The sequence below is a fragment of the Elephantulus edwardii genome, unplaced genomic scaffold (assembly GCF_000299155.1).
Source record: "Elephantulus edwardii isolate Elephantulus edwardi_28Jun2011 unplaced genomic scaffold, EleEdw1.0 scaffold00053, whole genome shotgun sequence".
Taxonomy (NCBI): domain Eukaryota; kingdom Metazoa; phylum Chordata; class Mammalia; order Macroscelidea; family Macroscelididae; genus Elephantulus; species Elephantulus edwardii.
The window spans coordinates 17,524,658-17,541,756 of NW_006399803.1; the positions used below are offsets into that span (position 1 = coordinate 17,524,658).

A 17,099-nucleotide genomic window follows, 5' to 3' on the forward strand; every position below is an offset into this window, starting at 1 on the left:
AAGAGTGTTGACCATGGAGCCGAGCAAACTGAAGCTGTGAACAATCTCAATCTCTTCACCATCCATCCTGATGCTACCGATTGGTCCAGTGGTGAAAATTTTTGTCTTCTGGTTCAAATCTACCAGATGCTTTGCTGGAGAAGGATGGACAATCTCTTCCTGTACCAGTCAGATTCGATATGATGCTACACACACACACAAACAATAATAAAATGTAAATAAAAATTTAAAAAATGACTTTAAAAAAAACTCCCAAAAAACCCAAAACAAGTATGTGGTGAGCAGATTAAGTGTTGCTTTGGCCTGTGTGGAGAGTAGAAGAAGAAATTCAGCATTTTACTTGGCATGTACTTTCTGCTTTTTAAAATTTAGTTTCTTTTTCTTGCAATTTATTTAAAGTTATTTGTAGTATGTGTCAAATTAAGTATGTGAAAACACAGTTATACTATTTAAGAATAACAAATAGAATGTTATATACAACCTTAGTTTCTTGGAGCTGCTGTAATATGAATAACTGCAGGTAGACAGCTTTTTAAGAGTTGAAGTTTGTTTTGTCACAGTTTTAGGAGGCATATTATTGTTATGTGCTGTCAAATGGGAACTGACTTACAGCTGATCCTCCAGCAGGTTTTCAGAGGCTGTAAGTCACATGGGAGTAGATCGCTTATCTCTCCCCCAGGGAATGGCTGGTGGACCTAAACAGATCCTGGTGATGTCCATAAAGAATTGTGCTGCTGTCCCATAGGACAGTCTCTCTGACAGTTTGAATCCACTAGTGGCTTTGTGGAAAAAATGATGGACAAATTTACATGTCATTTATAGTCTCTGAAATTCCTCTGGAGACTCAACTGTGAATTGATTCCAACATTATGACAGTGAGCTCTACAAGCATAGGGTTTAGGATTTGCTGTACACATTTTAGAGAAACATAACTCATTCGGTAGCAATTACCTGTCCCTCAGATTAATATAAATTAAAAAAAATCCATAAATACAGCAAGAAAATAAAAATGTCCAAATCTTAGAAAAAAGTATTTCCCTCTCTCATATGGTGCCATTATCTTAATTCATATGTTATTATTCCTTTACTTTGTGGTATTGTCTTCTGTGAGAATATTCTTTTAAGTCTCTTATGTGTTTTGAATAAATGATTAGTATGCCACACTGAGTTATGAAAAGACAGTATATTATAATCAGATGAAAGTTTCCAGGAGAATGTGGCTGAGTTGTCTGACATGAGATCCATGTTTTCAAGAACTTCTATCCAGGTTATCAGTGAGAAAAGTAATGAACATGGAAGATATTCTGGTCAGTTATTTGGCAGTGTGGTATAGGGAGAAAGATAGGCATTTCCTCCTGTGTGATTTACAGTCTCTGAAAGCCTACTAGATGGTTAGTTATGAACTGGTTCCAACTCAACAGTAGTGAGAGTTTTTTGAGTAGTGTGGGTCAGGTATTGCTTGCCAATTTATGGTCACATGAACAGAGCATTTGTAAAGTTCACAGAGCAGTTTGGCTTACTGAGAGCTCCAAAAGTAGAGGCTCCCTGCACTTCCACACCAATACATACTGTGTGATGCATGTACATATTGTCAGGTATTGAGGCCAGTGAAGTATTTGGAAGACTAGGCTGGAGTTAGGGGGATGGCGGTCTTCTGGGCTGAAGGAAAGCAAATATTAGGTCCCATGACATTAACTGTGTGTAATCAAGTACCTAGAGGAGTGGAAGCTTAATGCTGGGACTCCTCCTGAACCTTTCCCATCTCTTCCTTTGTATTATTTCAATTCTGAGTATATATACTTGTACTGTAAAGTCTGTGACTAGTTCCAGAGTTCTATGGGGGAATCTGCAAGAACAGTGAAAGACAGCAGAGTGTCTCATCTGCGTGTCTGAAGGACTTTGCCCTTTTAGGGTGTATGCTTTGACCTAACTCTGGCTAGTGATGAGAAGGGGAGCTGTTAGTCATATATTAGGGGGCTTGTACAAAGAAGAGAAGAAAAAATTGATGAATGGGAACTTTTTTGCATCAAAGCAAAGGATTTGAGGCTTCTTCTAACATACTTTGGACATTTTGTAAGGAGGGACCGGTCCTTGGAAAGGGACATCATGCTTGGTAGGGTGGAGGGACAGCACAGGAGGGGAAGACCCTCTATGAGGTGGATTGACTCTGTGACTGGGGTAATCGGGATGGGTGTATCAGAGACAGTGCTATTGGCACAGGACGGAGTAGAGTTTAGAGCTGTTGTACATAGGGTCGCTATGAGTCACAAGCGACTCGACGGCACATAAAAACGACAACAACTGTTCATATCCTGTGCCCATTTTTCAGTTGGGTTATTTACCTTTCTCTTGTTGTGGTGCTCGAGTATTTTATACATTGTAGATTAAGTCCCTTGTCTGACATGTCATTATCAAATACTTTTTCCCCAGTGTGTGGCTTTCCTTTTTACCCTCTTGGAGAAGTTTTTGGATGTGCATAATGATTTGATTCTTAGAAGGTCTCATTCATCTATTTTATCCTCCCCTGGTTGTAGGTTTTTCCAGGATGCTTGGAAGGCTGTTGATGTTGTATATTAGGAATTCTAGAGTTTTTCCAAGTTTTTCTCTAATGAAGTTTATAGTCCTTGGTTTTAGTCCTAGATCCATGATCCACTTTGGGTTGGTTTTTGTATGTGGAGTGAGATGTGGATCTTGCTTGAGTTTTCTGTAGATAGTTTTCCAATTTTGCCAATACCGTTTGTTAAAAAGGCTGCCATTTCCCCACTTAATGGATTTCATCTCCTTGTCAAAAATCAGTTGTCCATAGGTATATGGGCTGATTTCTGGGTTCTCAGTTCTATTCCACTGACCTATGTGTCTGTCATTGTACCAGTAACATGCTGTGTTGACCACCACAGTGTAGTAGGATTTGAAATCAGAGAGTGAGATGCCTCCTACTTTGCTTTTCTTTTTTAAGGAGTGCTTTGCTTATTCGGGGTCTCTTTCCATTCCAAATGAAATTGGAGAATGCCTTTTCCATCTCTGTATTGGGATTTCATTGAACGTGTAATTTGCCTTTGATAGTATTGTCATTTTCACAATATTGAGTGTTCTTATCTATGAGCAAGGTATATTCTTTCATTTTTCCAGGTCTCTTTTTGTTTCTTGTAGTAATGTTTTGTAATTTTCTTTGAATAGATCCTTTGTGCTTTTGGTTAGATTTACTCCTAAGTGTTTAATCTTGTGATTAACTATTGTAAAGGGAATTGTTTTTCTTATCTCCAGTTCTGTATTCTCGTTGTCACTGTAGAGAAATCCAGTTGATTTTTGTATGTTGCTTGTATCCTGCGACTTTGCTCAATTGGTGAACTATGTCCAATTGTTTTCTTGCTGAGTCTTTAGGGTTTTCTAAGTATACTATCATATCATCTGCGTAAAGAGATTTTACCTCTTCTTTGCCAATTTGGATACCTCTTATTTCCTTCTCTTATTGCTATCACTAAGACTTCCAATACAATATTGAATAGGAGAGATGATAGTGGGCATCCTTGCCTAGTTCTGTTCGCAAATGGAAAGCCTTTAATCTCTCGGTTTTCAGAACAGTGTTGGCTCTTGGGTTTGCTTAAATACTTTTTACTATGGTGAAGAAATTTCCATTTAATCCTATTTTGTTGGTTGTTTTAATCGGGAAAGGGTGTTGGATTTTGTCAAAGATCTTTTCTGCATCAATTGATAGGATCTTGTGGTTCTTGTTCTTTGCATTATTAATGTGATGAATTACATTGTGGGGTGTGTGTGTGTGTGTGTGTGTGTGTGTGTGTGTGTGTTGAACCATCCTTGCATACCTGTTAAGAATCCAGTTGGTCATAGTGAATTATTTTTTTGATGCATCATTGGTTTCTGTTGGTCAGGATTTTATTCAGGTTTTTTGCATCTGTGTTCATGAGAGATACTGGCCTGTAATTTTCTATTTTGGTGGTATCTTTACATGGCTTTGGTTTCAAGGATATGTTTGCCTCATAGAATGAGTCTGGGAGAATTCCATCTTTTTCTGTTTTCTGAAAGTTTATGTAAAATTGGTGACAGTTCTTCTCTGAATGTTTGATAAAATTCACTTGTAAAACTATCTGGTCTAGGGCTTCTTTTGGTCGGAAGTTGTTTTATTACCTTTTCAATTTCTTCTTTTGTAATGGGTCTGTTCCCTATGTATTGCTTCCTGTGCATAAGGTATTGTGTTTTTTTATGTTCTTTATTAAGCTGTTTTTGTTCTTATTTTATGATTATGTTTTCTTGTTGCTTATTTTATAGGTTTATATGTATATGTATGCTTGCTTTTGTATCATTTGCTCTTAAGAATTTTAGCATTTGTCAGTTTGCCATACTGAAGTGACTTGCATATTGTTGGGATGGTGGAAACTGTGTCATCCACACGGTCTTCAACATACTCAGGCCCATTGTAGTCACTGTCAGTCTGTCTCCTTGAGGGTCTTCCTCTCTTTGCTGACACTATACTTTTCCTAGCATGGTGTTACTTTTTTCCCCCAATGACTGGCCGGTGCTGAAAGTGTCTGAGTTGAAATTTCACCATCCTTACCGCTAAAGAATACCCTGGTTGTTCCTCCAAGAAAATTTGTTTCTTCTTTTTGCAGTCCATGGTATATTCATTGTTCTTTTTTCTCCATCACAGTTGATCCTTCTTTTATCTTTCTTATTTGTTGTCCAATTTGAAGACGCATTGGAAGCGATTGATAATAGCATGGCTTGGATTAGTCTTTATGGCTATCCTTGCTCTTTAGCGCTTTAAAATGGTCTTGGACAGCAGATTTCCCCAATTCAGCATTAATATCTTGACTGGTGCTGCGATGGGTATTATGTAATATAATGAAGTATAATGAAATTGTTGACAACTCTAGTCTTTTTTCTATCTATTGTGCTGTTGGCTGACGTGCTGAGAATTTTTTTTGTTTTCTTGTTAATGATGTGTAATTGAAAGTTGTAGTCTTCTGCAGCAAGTGCTTCTTATTGAAACACTTCAGCTCATAAGATCTACTTTGAGGAGGCAGCACTTCCCCATTCACCTTTTTAATACCTTTCAACCTTAGGAGCTCATCTGGCATTATACAGTACAATATTCTTCCCTTATCCATAGGGTTTGGTTGTTGTTGTTAGGTGCTGTTTGTTGTTGTTGTTGTTGTTATGTGCCGTCAAGTCGTTTGTGACTCATAGCGATCCTGTGTACAAGAGCTCTAAACTCTGCTCTGTCCTGTGCCAATTGCACTGTCTCTGATACACCCATCCCGATTACCCCAGTCACTGAATCAAGCCACCTCATAGAGGGCCTTCCTCTCCTGCGCTGTCCCTCCACCCTCCCGAGCATGATGTCCCTGTCCAAGGATCAGTCCCTCCTTACAACATGCCCAAAGTATGTGAGACGAAGCCTCAGAATCCTTGCCTCTAAGGAGCAGCCCGGTTTAACCCTTTCCACCATCCTCACACTTCCTGACACACAAGAGACCATTGCAGCAGTAACCATTTCAGTCCACCTGATTGAGGATCTTCCTCTCCTTCGCTGACCCTCCACCCCTCCCAACATCATGTTCCTTTCCAAGGCATAGCCCCTCCTAGCAACATGTCCAAAGTATGTGAGGCAAAGCCTCATTATTGCCTCCAGAGAGTGCTCTGGTTGCACCTCCTCTAAGACATATCTGTTTGTTCTCTTGGCCGTCCATGGGAGGTTCAGTGCTCTTCTCTAACACCACTGCTCAAAGGCATGAATTCTTTTTCTGTCGCACTTATTCATTGTCCAGCTCTCACATGCATAGCTAATAATTGGAAAGACTATGGCCTGAATCAGACACACCTCAGTCCTTAAAGTGACATCAGTACTGCTCAGTAATTTGGAAAGGTCTGTAACTGCAGATTTTCCCAGTGCAATACATCTCACTTCTTCACCGCTTGTACCAAGGGTGTTAATTGTGAATCGTGGCAAGATGAAGCTGTTGACAGTTTCAGTCTCCATCAATTATAACACTGCCTATTGGTCCAGTGATAGAATCTTTGTTTTCTTGATACTGAGATGCAGTCCTTACTGAAAGATGCATTCCTTGATCTTTTGCAACAAGTGGTTGCAGTGTTTATCACTTTCAGCAAGTGAGGTTGTGTCATCTGCATAATGCAGGTTATTGTTGAGTCTCCCTCCAATCCTGATACCATACTCCTTGTCATAGAGTCCAGCTTCTTGCACAATTTGCTCAGCTTATAGCTTGAACAAATGATGGAGAGAGAATACAACCCTGACACACTTCCTTCCCAATTCCAAACCATACAGTATATTCCTGCTCTGTTCTGACAACAGCCTTCTGGTCCAGGTATAGGTTTCACATGAGCACAATCAAGTGCTCTGGGATTCCCATTCATCTCAATATCAGCCACAACTTGTCATGATCCACACAATTGGAATATGGGATGTACATTGTTTGAATGTTGGAAAACTGGAAATTGTTAAAAATGAAATAGAACACATTAATATGGACATACTAGGCATTAGTGAGATGCATTGGACTAGCCTGGGTCACTTTGAATCAGGTATGATCATATGGTATACTATGCACGGAATGAAAAACAGGAAGAATGGGGTTGCATTCATAGTAAAAAGTTAATTTCAAGTTCTATCCTGAAATACAGTGTTGTGTTTGGAAAATATCCATGCTCATACAAGGAAGACTCGTTAACATGAATATTATTCAAATATATGCTCCTTCATCTAGAGCTTAAAAGGAAGAAATTGAGAATTTTTACCAAATTTTGCAGTCTGAAATTGACCAAACATGCAATATGATATGGTAGTGATAATTGGTGACTGGAATGCAAAAATAGAAAACACTGAAGAAGGAATAGTAATTGGGAAATATGGTCTTGGTGATAGAAATGAAGCTGGAAATAGAATGATTGAATTTTGTAATTACAGTGGTTTATTCATTGCAGATGTTGTGTTGATTGCCATTGAGTCGAGCATGACTCATAGCGACTCTATGAACAAAAGACCTAATGCTTTTCTATAGCTGTTGTTGTTTCTCCAACTTCATAGAGTTTTCATAGGCTTGTGGATGCCACTCCCATTTCCAAACCTGTTTTACAACTGGGAGCTTCACCACTGTCCACATTGGGAATACTTTTTCTAAAATATGGAAAAGACAACTTACACATGGATTTTTATCAGATGGGCTGCATAGGAATCAGATTGACTACATTTTATGGAAGAAATCATGGGAGAAGCTCAAAATCAGCAGCCAAAACGAGGCCAGGGGCAGACTGGGTCAGATCATCAATTATTCATATGCAAGTTAAAATTGAGGCCAGATAAAATTAAAAGGGGTCCACGGGAACCTATATATAATCTTAATCTGAAATAATTCCCATCTGAATTTTATGTTCATTTTAAGAGTAGGTGTGAGGCACTGAGCATCAGTGATAGAAGACCACATGAGTTGTGGGATGATATCAAGGATATCCATGAAGAAAGCAAAAGGCCATTATAAAAATAAGAGGGGAAAAATCGAAATAGATTTCAGAAGAGACTAAAGATTGCACTGCAATGTTGAGACTTCAAATCTAACAGAAAACATGTCAAAGTCAAAGGGCTGAACAGATGGTTTGAAAGGGCAGCTTTCGAGGACAAAACAAAATATTATAATGGAATTTGCAGAGAGCTGGAGTTGAAGAATAAAAAGGGAAGAACTTGTTCTGCATTTCTCAAGTTGAAAGGACTGAAAAACAAATTTAAGCTTCATGGAAAAATGGTATGGGCAAAAGATTGAGTGACCCAAAAAGCATCAAAAGAAAAAAGATAAAAGGAACACACAGAATTACTGTACCAGAAAGAATTGATTGACACTGAAAAATTTCAGGAAGTACCATAAGAATAGGAGCCAGTGGTAATGATGGAGGAAGTAGAAGTTGCATTGAAGGCATTGGCAAAAAATAAAGCGATGGGATACCAATTGGCTTGTTTGAGTTAACAGATGCAGCCTTGGATGCATTCACCAGTCTATGCTAGGAAATATGGAAGATGGCTATCTAGCTAATGGATTGGAAGAGGTCCATATTTGTTCCCATTCCCAAGGAAGGATCCAGCTCAATGTTGAAATTATCAAACATTATCATTGATATCACATGCAATCAAAATATTGCTGTAGATCATTAAAAAATGGCTGGAACAGTATATAGATAAGGAACTGCCAGAAGTTCAAGAAGGATTTAGAAGAGACCATGGCACCAGGGATATCATTGTTGATGTCAGATGGATTCTGGTTGAAAGTAAGGAATACCAGAACAATGTCTGTTTGTGCTTTATTGACTATATGGTTTTTAAGGCCCAATACTTCAGTCTTGCTGCTTCATCTCTTTTGGTCTGGAAGCTCCACTTAAACTTCTCCAACATGGATTACCTGATGGTATTTGAAATGCCAGTGGCAGAGCTTCCAGCATCACAACAAAATGCAAGCCACCAAACTATGTCTAACTGACTGGTTAGCGGTGTAATTATTAAAAGTAGAAAATGAAATAATTGAAAACTCTGATTTTGGTACAGTGTTGATATTAACAAATGCACTTATTGTACTTTGAAGACTTTGCTCCCCCCCCCCCCCCTCTCTTCTTTTAAATTATTTGGGGGGTTGTTTTTTTTTTTTTTTTTTTTTTTTTTAGGGGGTTTTCAAATTTTTTTCCCCAACAAAAACCGGGGGGTTTTTTTTTTGTTTTTTTTTTAAAGTCTTCTGTTGAAGTGGTGGAGGTATGGCCAACTTACGTAGCATCATGAAGGAAAAAGAATAGGAATTAAAATGTGTTTCAGGTATCTTTTGTTTAATCATTCTTGTTTGTCACCCCTTTCCTCATTTTCTGTGCTTCCTCTTTCAGAAGTAATTGGTGTTATATCTATGAATTTTCCAATATAAAGTCTGTTTCTCAACCTTTTGTACTGTATGGTAGCTATGATTTGGCTGCTAGGTTAACATACTTAATACTCATCTCTTTCTTGTTGATTGCTGTTGAGTTGAGCACGACCCAGTGACCCTATGAACAAAAGGCCCAAAGCCTTTCTGTAACTATCTTCATTTATCAAAGTTCGTAAGAGTTTCCTGAGGCATGTGCTTTAGAAAGTGGATGCCACTCAAATGTCCAAGTTTTTTATTGGTCTTTTTTTTCTGTACTCCATGACCTTGAGAGTTGATGTCTATGCCTAAAAATCTTTTTGCTGTAGTTTTGATTGACTTTCATGAAAGAAAGTGAAATTTTCTAGGCAAAAATAACATTTTTCCCCTCCCCATACCTTAAAAGCACCTTATATGTTAGTTCCCTTTGTGTTCTCTGTGTGTTAAACGTGTATATATGCTACTTATGTGTCCATTTTATTTGCACAGTATAATATATGCATGTTTTTAATCTATCATCTTAAAGCCCTGATTACTTAACACTTTTTGTTTTAAAATTTAAGATTTATATTTTATTTAGGTAAAAAATGGAAATCTGTTCTCTGCTTGTTAGGATGGGCATTGTTTCAAGTTTCCTGAGAAGTACACAATATCCTGCTCTAGTTCTTTGTGCACAGTCTGCACTTTATAGACACAATCACAAATCTTTTCTTGTGGTCTTTTGCACATGCTCTTATGGATAGTTGACAGTACTCTGTGAGTACCGAGATAGCAAATTCTTCCTTGCAATGATCTTTAAATGGAGGAAAAGCTTTTCCCCTGGAGCCTAGAAAAATATGTGTGGAACAGTTTCTTGAATAGTGGAGGAGAAGCCAACTAACTTTATTTTTCCTTTGCACAAAATCTGTAGGTTTGTGCCAGCTTTGATATAGACATATCATTAGGGCCCACATCAAAGAGAATAATTAAAAAAATATCATTTTAGAGTTTGTAGAGTGTTGTCAGCTTCTTTCCTAACACCTCCATCTTGATGGCCTTTACGCAAATACACACAGCAGAGGAATGAGTATACAACTCCAAGTTGTAGGAAAAGAGTAAAATTTGTGACACTTCTCTTCCCAGTTTTGCATGTCCATAATTCCTATATGACACAGAATGAAACTTTGATAATTCTAATAATGTTAGAATTATTGCAACTATTCCAGCAAATGAGGAGAGGGTATTCAGGAGCAAAGTACATACAGCCAGACCTTTATGTGGATGCTTTGTTTTCTTATAATTAATGTTCCCCTAAAATAAGTTTATCTGTTGTAGAGATTTTTGAATTCTTTTTTCTTTTTAATAGACAAATATGGTTTATAGAGAATATTACACATTATAAAAGTAAAATGAAATTTTTATATGTGTTATAATATGAATGAGACATGAAAATAATTAAGTGAGGGAAGTTAGACACAAAGAACAAACATTAAATCATTCCACTTATTTCCAATACTTCTTGTTGTTATGTGCCATCAAGTCATCTGCGATTCATAGCGACCCTATGTACAAGAGCTCTAAACGCTGTTCTATCCTGTGCCAATCTAGCCATCTCAAATGCACTTATTCCCACCGCTCCAGTCACAGAATCGATCGATCTCATCGAGGGTCTTCCTCTCCTGCGCCGTCCCGCCACTCTGCCAAACATGATGTCCCTCTCCAAGGAGAAGTCTTTTTTTAAAAAATTTTATTATTTTGTGTGTGTGTGTGTGTACCATCACATTGGTTCTGACTGGTACAGGAGGAGATTGTCCCTCCTTTTCCAGCAGAGCATCTAGTGGATTTGAACTGTGTACCTCTGGGATTGCAGTGCATCTTCTTGCCACTAGGCCAACAGAGCTCCCTGAGATTTTTAAATTCTTACTACTGGCATTTTCTCGAGGTGATTCTAATTGTTGGTGTTCTCTTCACTAGCAAATTTCCACATTTTACTTGCTAAAGCTCCAGAAGACCTTGTTTCACCTCCTCAGGCTCAGGTTCAGGCAAACGTTGACCATGCCAGCGGGTCACTCTATCCTGGGGCCCTAGTCCAGCACCCAGTCCAGGTCTTTGCATGAGCACCTCAGCTCTGCTAGTTGATGCAGCAGAATCCAGCTGGCTGGCTCAGACACCTTCAGAACCAGACCACTAAACCCATCTGAGCCGCCTTCATTGGTAGACACTGAAGCTTGAGATCTTGTTGCCTCTCATGGTCCAGCCAAGCTTCGCAGGCTTCTGATTACTTAACATTTTAACTCTGTTTCACACTTTGAGACTTGAAAAGATTATTAAAGCTGATCTTTTCTATTTCTTGTTTTGGTGTTTATACACTCATGATTATAGCACATGGAATTGATTTGTGTGAATTGCTCAAGGGTTTATAAATGAATTTAGAACATGTGAATAAAAAGGTTGATTGTTTCTTAAATTTGCTCTTGTAGGAAAGTGAAAAGGTTTCTGAATACCCAGCAGTGATTGTGGAGCCAGTCCCAAGTGCCAGATTAGAGCAGGGCTATGCAGCCCAGGTTCTGGTTTATGATGATGAAACTTATATGATGCAAGATGTGGCAGAAGAACAAGAAGTTGAGACCGAAAATGTGGAACCAGGTAGACATCTTATAAAATACTCATTATTTATAACCTCCTCATTTGGTAAGCTTCAGCATTGCTGTTACCAGGTGATGGATACAAACTTCTTTGTAATACTATTTGCTTTAGCCTGGACATTGTGAAACGTTTCTTGTTTAAAGTAACTTATGTAGATAAGAGAGTTGTACCTTGTAACTTTGAGGAGTACAGATTTTCCTATCATGAACCCTCTGGACAGAATTACAGCTCCATAACATTAAAATAATTTTAATATTATCTAGGTATGTAACTACTCGATGTTATTTGCTTATAGTGGTCAGTAGGCTAGTGTATGAGGTAACTTTTACTTTTTATTAAAAAATAATGATATTTTCATTCTATAGTAAAACGAGAATTTTTTTTTAATCAGTGTTGGAGAGGTATGATTTCTTTTTCTTATGTGAGAAGCAACTTTTTAATAGTCTTATTTGATTCTTCTGTCTCTTTTGTCTTCTTTGAAATCTTGGTATCTGGTAAGATAGTTTACATGTTTAAAAGCGGGATTAGTAGCTGTAATTCTTGGAGAAAATATTTTCATTTTTGCCAATGATTATAAAGACAATAGAATTTATACCGTAGGATATTTTATAATAATAAATATTAATACTTCACTTTGGCTCTTAATGGAGAAAAAGAATCTATATACTGCTTTTTAAACTAAATGAAGATTCTGAAATATGTAGATAGGTTTCTGTCACTGTGACAAACTCTCATTATTAAGAATCTTGAATATCTGATATCTCTTTGCTCACTGAGGCTTGTTCTTACTCCCAAGTACTTCTAGTTCTTCACATAATCTTATTTTTTGTTGAGTTGAAGGGATTATTCCTTGTTCTTCAGAGAATGATGACAACAGTGCCAGTAAATCTTCAGTGAGATGGTAGTTTATTTCATCAAAAAGGTCACCAAACATTAATATACGTGTGTATCTATAGTCTGGAATGGTCTCTGATTTATAGTGATGCTGTAGTAGAAAAAGCACAGGTGAAAGGTGGTCTTGACTCTGGCAGACCTGGAACATCTTAATTTTTAATGAAGACCTCAAAGAGGAGGATTTGCAAGGTCTAGGTGAGAGAATAGTTACTTGTGTAATACAGGGGAAAGTATTCGATAGTGCATTTTAGATCATTATTAACACTGAAAGGAAAAGGTATTCGTTAAATAATTATCTTATTCTAAAATAATAGTAAAAACCTTCTTAAACTCAAATTCACCACCACCTAGTTAATTCGCTCCTAGCCAGTTAATTCTGATTCCATTAGTGCTCCTCCTCTGTTGGGTTTCCAAGGGTGTAGTTTTAGCAGGAGGAGACTACCCATCTTTTTTTGTCAGAGTTGCTGGTGGATTTGAACGGCTTGAAAGGCACTGTATAATCAAATGCATAATTTGTAGAATCAAATACATATTTAAATGAGTTAAAATCAGTATATTTTAATTCTTCTGACATCTAGAATATATACAAATGAACAAAGATTATTGTGAAATATTCTATTACTTTTTTCCTTTAGGTAGTGGATTAGGAGCAATATAATTTCTTGTGATGATATAAATTTGTAACTTAAATTCTAGTTGTGTATGTTTTGGAAAATGAACGACTGAGAAAAGAAGGAAAACAATATTCTTGGATATCTGCAGCCTTTTATGACCTGGTAAATTGCAGGAAATGATAGTCTATAGAGTAATACTTCCTTTTGGATATATAGGAGACAATTCCTGGAATGTTGGATTTCATATCACTCTAAAATGTCCCTAATGATATTTATTGACCTGTCATGTCATTTCTCTACATGTTCACATAGAAGGTTTTCTTCTTGTATCTTCTCTACATAGACCTGTATAACCAACTAGTGGGTAAGGTATTGTGCTGTCAACAGAGGAACACAGTTCAAATCGTCAACTTCTCCAGGAGAGAAATATGAGCAGTGGCATGTGATTGACAGTTTCTGGAGGGTCAGCTGTTAGGTAATCCTCACCTGACAGCATGTAACAACAACATAACAACATATAAACCATACTAGAAATAGTAATCATGATGTTATCTACAAAGAAGTACTAAAATCATAAAATGACTTACCTCTAAGCATCCTCATTATTTTCTGTATAAAATATTTCCACATATTATTAGGAGTTACTGTGGGCTATTTTATTCACCCTGTTTTAGACTAAAATAATCCACATTTCTCTCACAGGATTTATTTGTACTAGAAATGTTCTGTTAAATTTTTTAAGAAACACTAAATAATGCTTTAAAGGTTTTCAAGTGGACATACTAATTTAAACATAAAAATTGCTTTGTGATGACAGTTGTAAATTAGTAATCATAAAGAATTCTTGAAAAGTATTAGTAAAGCACAAATGAAAGATGGTCTTGACTCTGACAGGCCTGAAACCCGCAATGTCTTTTCTCTTCTCTTTGAGGAGACCTTCTTTGTAGATAGGTGGATGTGGTGAGTTAGGGGATGAGGGGAGTCTCTTTATTCTTTATTAAGAAAGAGGCTGAACTCAGTGAAAATGCAATTTTAATAATCACTTTAAAAATTACATAAATATGAAAATTATTATTAAATAATATTTAAGAATTAATACATTTATGTCAGTGTTTTAAATAATAGATACACTTTTATAAAAATATTTTAACTTAATTGCAAATATTAAATTATGCTTAAGATGCACTGTTTTATCCTTCAACTTAGTAGATATTTTTCACTTTTCTTAATCCTTAAGTTTTCAAGAATTCTTGAGTAAATGCTTTGTATGGCACTGTTTCTTTTTTTTTTTTTTGCTTTTTAAAAAAAATTTTTTTTTTTTTGGCACTGTTTCTTACATGCTTCTTTCACTGATGGAATGAACAATATGATTGTGGAAATACAAAATAACTAAAAAAATAAAACAAAAGGATCAAATGAGTGCTATTTATAAATTCAAAGAAATTTTCAGATGAGGAAATTAAAGTTTACAAGATTGGAGGATATTGAGAGTAGGAATATGGAGAACAGTTGGATAGATTTAAATGGGCAGACAGGAATCATGTGAAGCATTATGCTCTGAGGGAATAAAATTAATAAGTGGGTGAAAATATTGAAATTCAAAGCATGTTTAGAAGATAGTAAGTAAATAAGACATGGAGTTGTGACTATAGTATTTCTTTAATCTCCAGATTTAGTAATGAGGCAGAAAGAAAGCAGAAAGACTTAAAAGATTTTAAGTAGGGAGTTCTATGCAGTTGGTATTTCAATAGTTAAGTATGAATTGTAGGAGGAAAGACGAGGCAAGAAGACTAGCCCTTGTGGCATATGTTGAGGCAAGACTTAAAAACCAATTAGAAGTAATAGAAACAAAAGGACTTTGTTATATAAGCACTGTCATTTAAAGATCCAACAGGACTTGATGTGACAGATAAAAAAGGAAGTACTGAAAAAACAAAACCCTCATTGCTATCAAGTGAATTCCATCTTTTATCTACCCTATAGGACAGAGTCTGCCATCTGTCACTCATTCACTTACTCATTTGCTATCAAGTTGAAACCAACTCATTAGGTGACCTAATTTTCCCCCTGGATAGTGTCAGTGGTTAAGTGCTTGCCTGTTAGCCAGAAAAATGGGTGGTTCACACTCACCCAGAAAAGCCTCGGAAGACAGGTCTCGTAATCAGTTTCTGAAAATCACAGACTTGAAAATCTTAAAAAACAGATGTAGAGTTGTTATGAGTTGGAATTAATTTCATAGCAATGAACCTTAAGGCAAATTAATATCACCCAGTGCAGTGATTAGAGGGAAAAAGACTGTTCTGCAAGGGACACAGCTGCCTTGAGGACAGTGACACAGGGAGGCAGCTAGCAGGGCCATGGGTATCTCTATAGCTTCTGCTTCCTCTCACTACTTTATTGGTAGGGTGCTCCACGGATCAAACCCAATGTGAAGTCATGGTAGTCCAATTGATGGTAGCCTCTTTGTATAGAACTGAATAAAGAATAGACAAATAGATTTTAAGGGGGTGGTGGTGGTAACTGAGAGGAGTGGAAGATAACCTAGTACAACTAAAGCTTGGTTGTTAAAAGGGTCAGGGAAGGACTGATTGAAGCAAGAACCATACTTGAAGCCAGCAATGGAAATAAATGAAGATTATCTATCTATCTATCTATCTATCTATCTATCTATCTATCTATCTATCTCTATATCACAGTAAGCAGCAATAACAATCTCATAGACTACTTAAATTTTTTTAGTTGCTTAAATTGCATTAGTTATTTTCAGAAATCATTTATAGGTATAAACTATTGATTGTTGCAGTTAACTTTTTACAGTGTTAAACTCTTACTGTATACTCTCACCTCCCCTCTCTGATTTTTCCTTCCTCCCTCATTTCATTTAATCCACGGTCTGTATCCTGGTCTCGTTGTTAACTGCAATACATAGAATATTTGATTGTCTGTTCATTTCGTATTGAATTTTCCTTCACCTTTTTCAGCACAAGAGTTATCTATCCATTCTTTTCCTACACTCCCATCCCACTCTTCCCCCAATCCTATATTTATAACAGTGATTTTGTATAGTATTTGCCCTTTTGTGGCTGAGATGGGAAATACTTAACATTTTGAAAAATAGAAGATCCACAGTATGGCCAAATATGATATAAAATCCTTGATAACTGTTCCTAAGCTTAATACATGCATATTTTTTAGCCACTCAGATAGCTTTCTATGGTAGGAAAATAAGGAAAATTTACTTGAATTAATCTTGGTTTCACATTTCCTCTCTACCTCGTCCTTGGCAGTATTTAACCTTTCAGAGTCTCCATTTTACTTTCCTAAAATAGAAATCTAGGTTATAATTTTTATACCAGATTGCATGAACAAATAAAGTCCCCAGCACAACAGTTCCCTTAACTTCACTTGACAACACATTCTTTTGTGCAGGAACAGGCATTTTATAATTAACAAGATGCATTATATTTACTATTTTGTTTCTTTCTTTTTACATCTTCTTTAAAAAAATCAATATATCTTTTGACTATACTTTATAATTGTTTTTCTCTCCCTTCATTTACTCTGGCATCTATGCTTACTGTTTTGATGCTGTTTATCTGATTTCAAAGGCTATTATTCTTCTGCCAAATTCAGTGACCCATAGAATCATCTAGTATTAGATCCTCCATGATCTGGCTTTCTTATCTGCAGAGAGATAAGAAATTTCTTACCTGCTTTCTGTATATCTTATACAGTTATTCTTATCTATGTTTTCTTAGCTGTTTTTTTCTGCCCTTTTCATGGATTGTGCTTCTCAGCATTTGCTCAAATGCAGTTCCCTTAGACTGGAATATCCTCAAATATATTGTCCATTCCTTAGGGCCCAATTCTAAGGAACGTTCCACAGCAGTTGTGTCTACACTGAAAACTACTTTCTGAGTTTCTGTTACACCATCTAGATTCAGGCTCTTTTAAATGATTAAATAGTAATTTTTTTGTACTCTTCTTATATGTATGCTCCTTTTCTTTTAACAGAGAACTTAGTTTATACTTAGTTTCTCAGTATAATCAGAAGTAT

General features: G+C 36.5%; 2 protein-coding genes across 2 annotated transcripts in view; one reads left to right on the plus strand and one right to left on the minus strand.

Moving 5' to 3' along the window:
* ELF2 (E74-like factor 2 (ets domain transcription factor)) overlaps positions 1 to 17,099 on the plus strand; it is a 103,456-nt gene that overhangs the window by 16,617 nt on the left and 69,740 nt on the right. The window contains exon 2 of the mRNA XM_006887032.1: positions 11,369 to 11,534. Within this exon, the coding sequence (XP_006887094.1) occupies positions 11,369 to 11,534 (166 nt within the window). The remainder of the gene's footprint in view (positions 1 to 11,368; positions 11,535 to 17,099) is intronic.
* LOC102875105 (membrane-spanning 4-domains subfamily A member 13-like) lies at positions 9,891 to 11,003 on the minus strand. Its single transcript, XM_006887035.1, has 2 exons — positions 10,911 to 11,003; positions 9,891 to 10,199 (listed from the first exon to the last, which is right to left on the minus strand). The coding sequence occupies exons 1-2, from the start codon at positions 11,001 to 11,003 to the stop codon at positions 9,891 to 9,893; spliced, it is 402 nt and encodes a 133-aa protein (XP_006887097.1).

Coding starts and splice junctions, on each gene's coding strand:
- LOC102875105 (XM_006887035.1), bottom strand. CDS start 11,003: ATGCAAAGACCTGGACTGGGTGCTGGACTAGGGCCCCAGGATAGAGTG. Junction 10,200..10,910: donor CTGAACCTGAGCCTGAGGAG/GTGAAACAAGGT, acceptor AACTTATTTTAG/GGGAACATTAATTATAAGAA.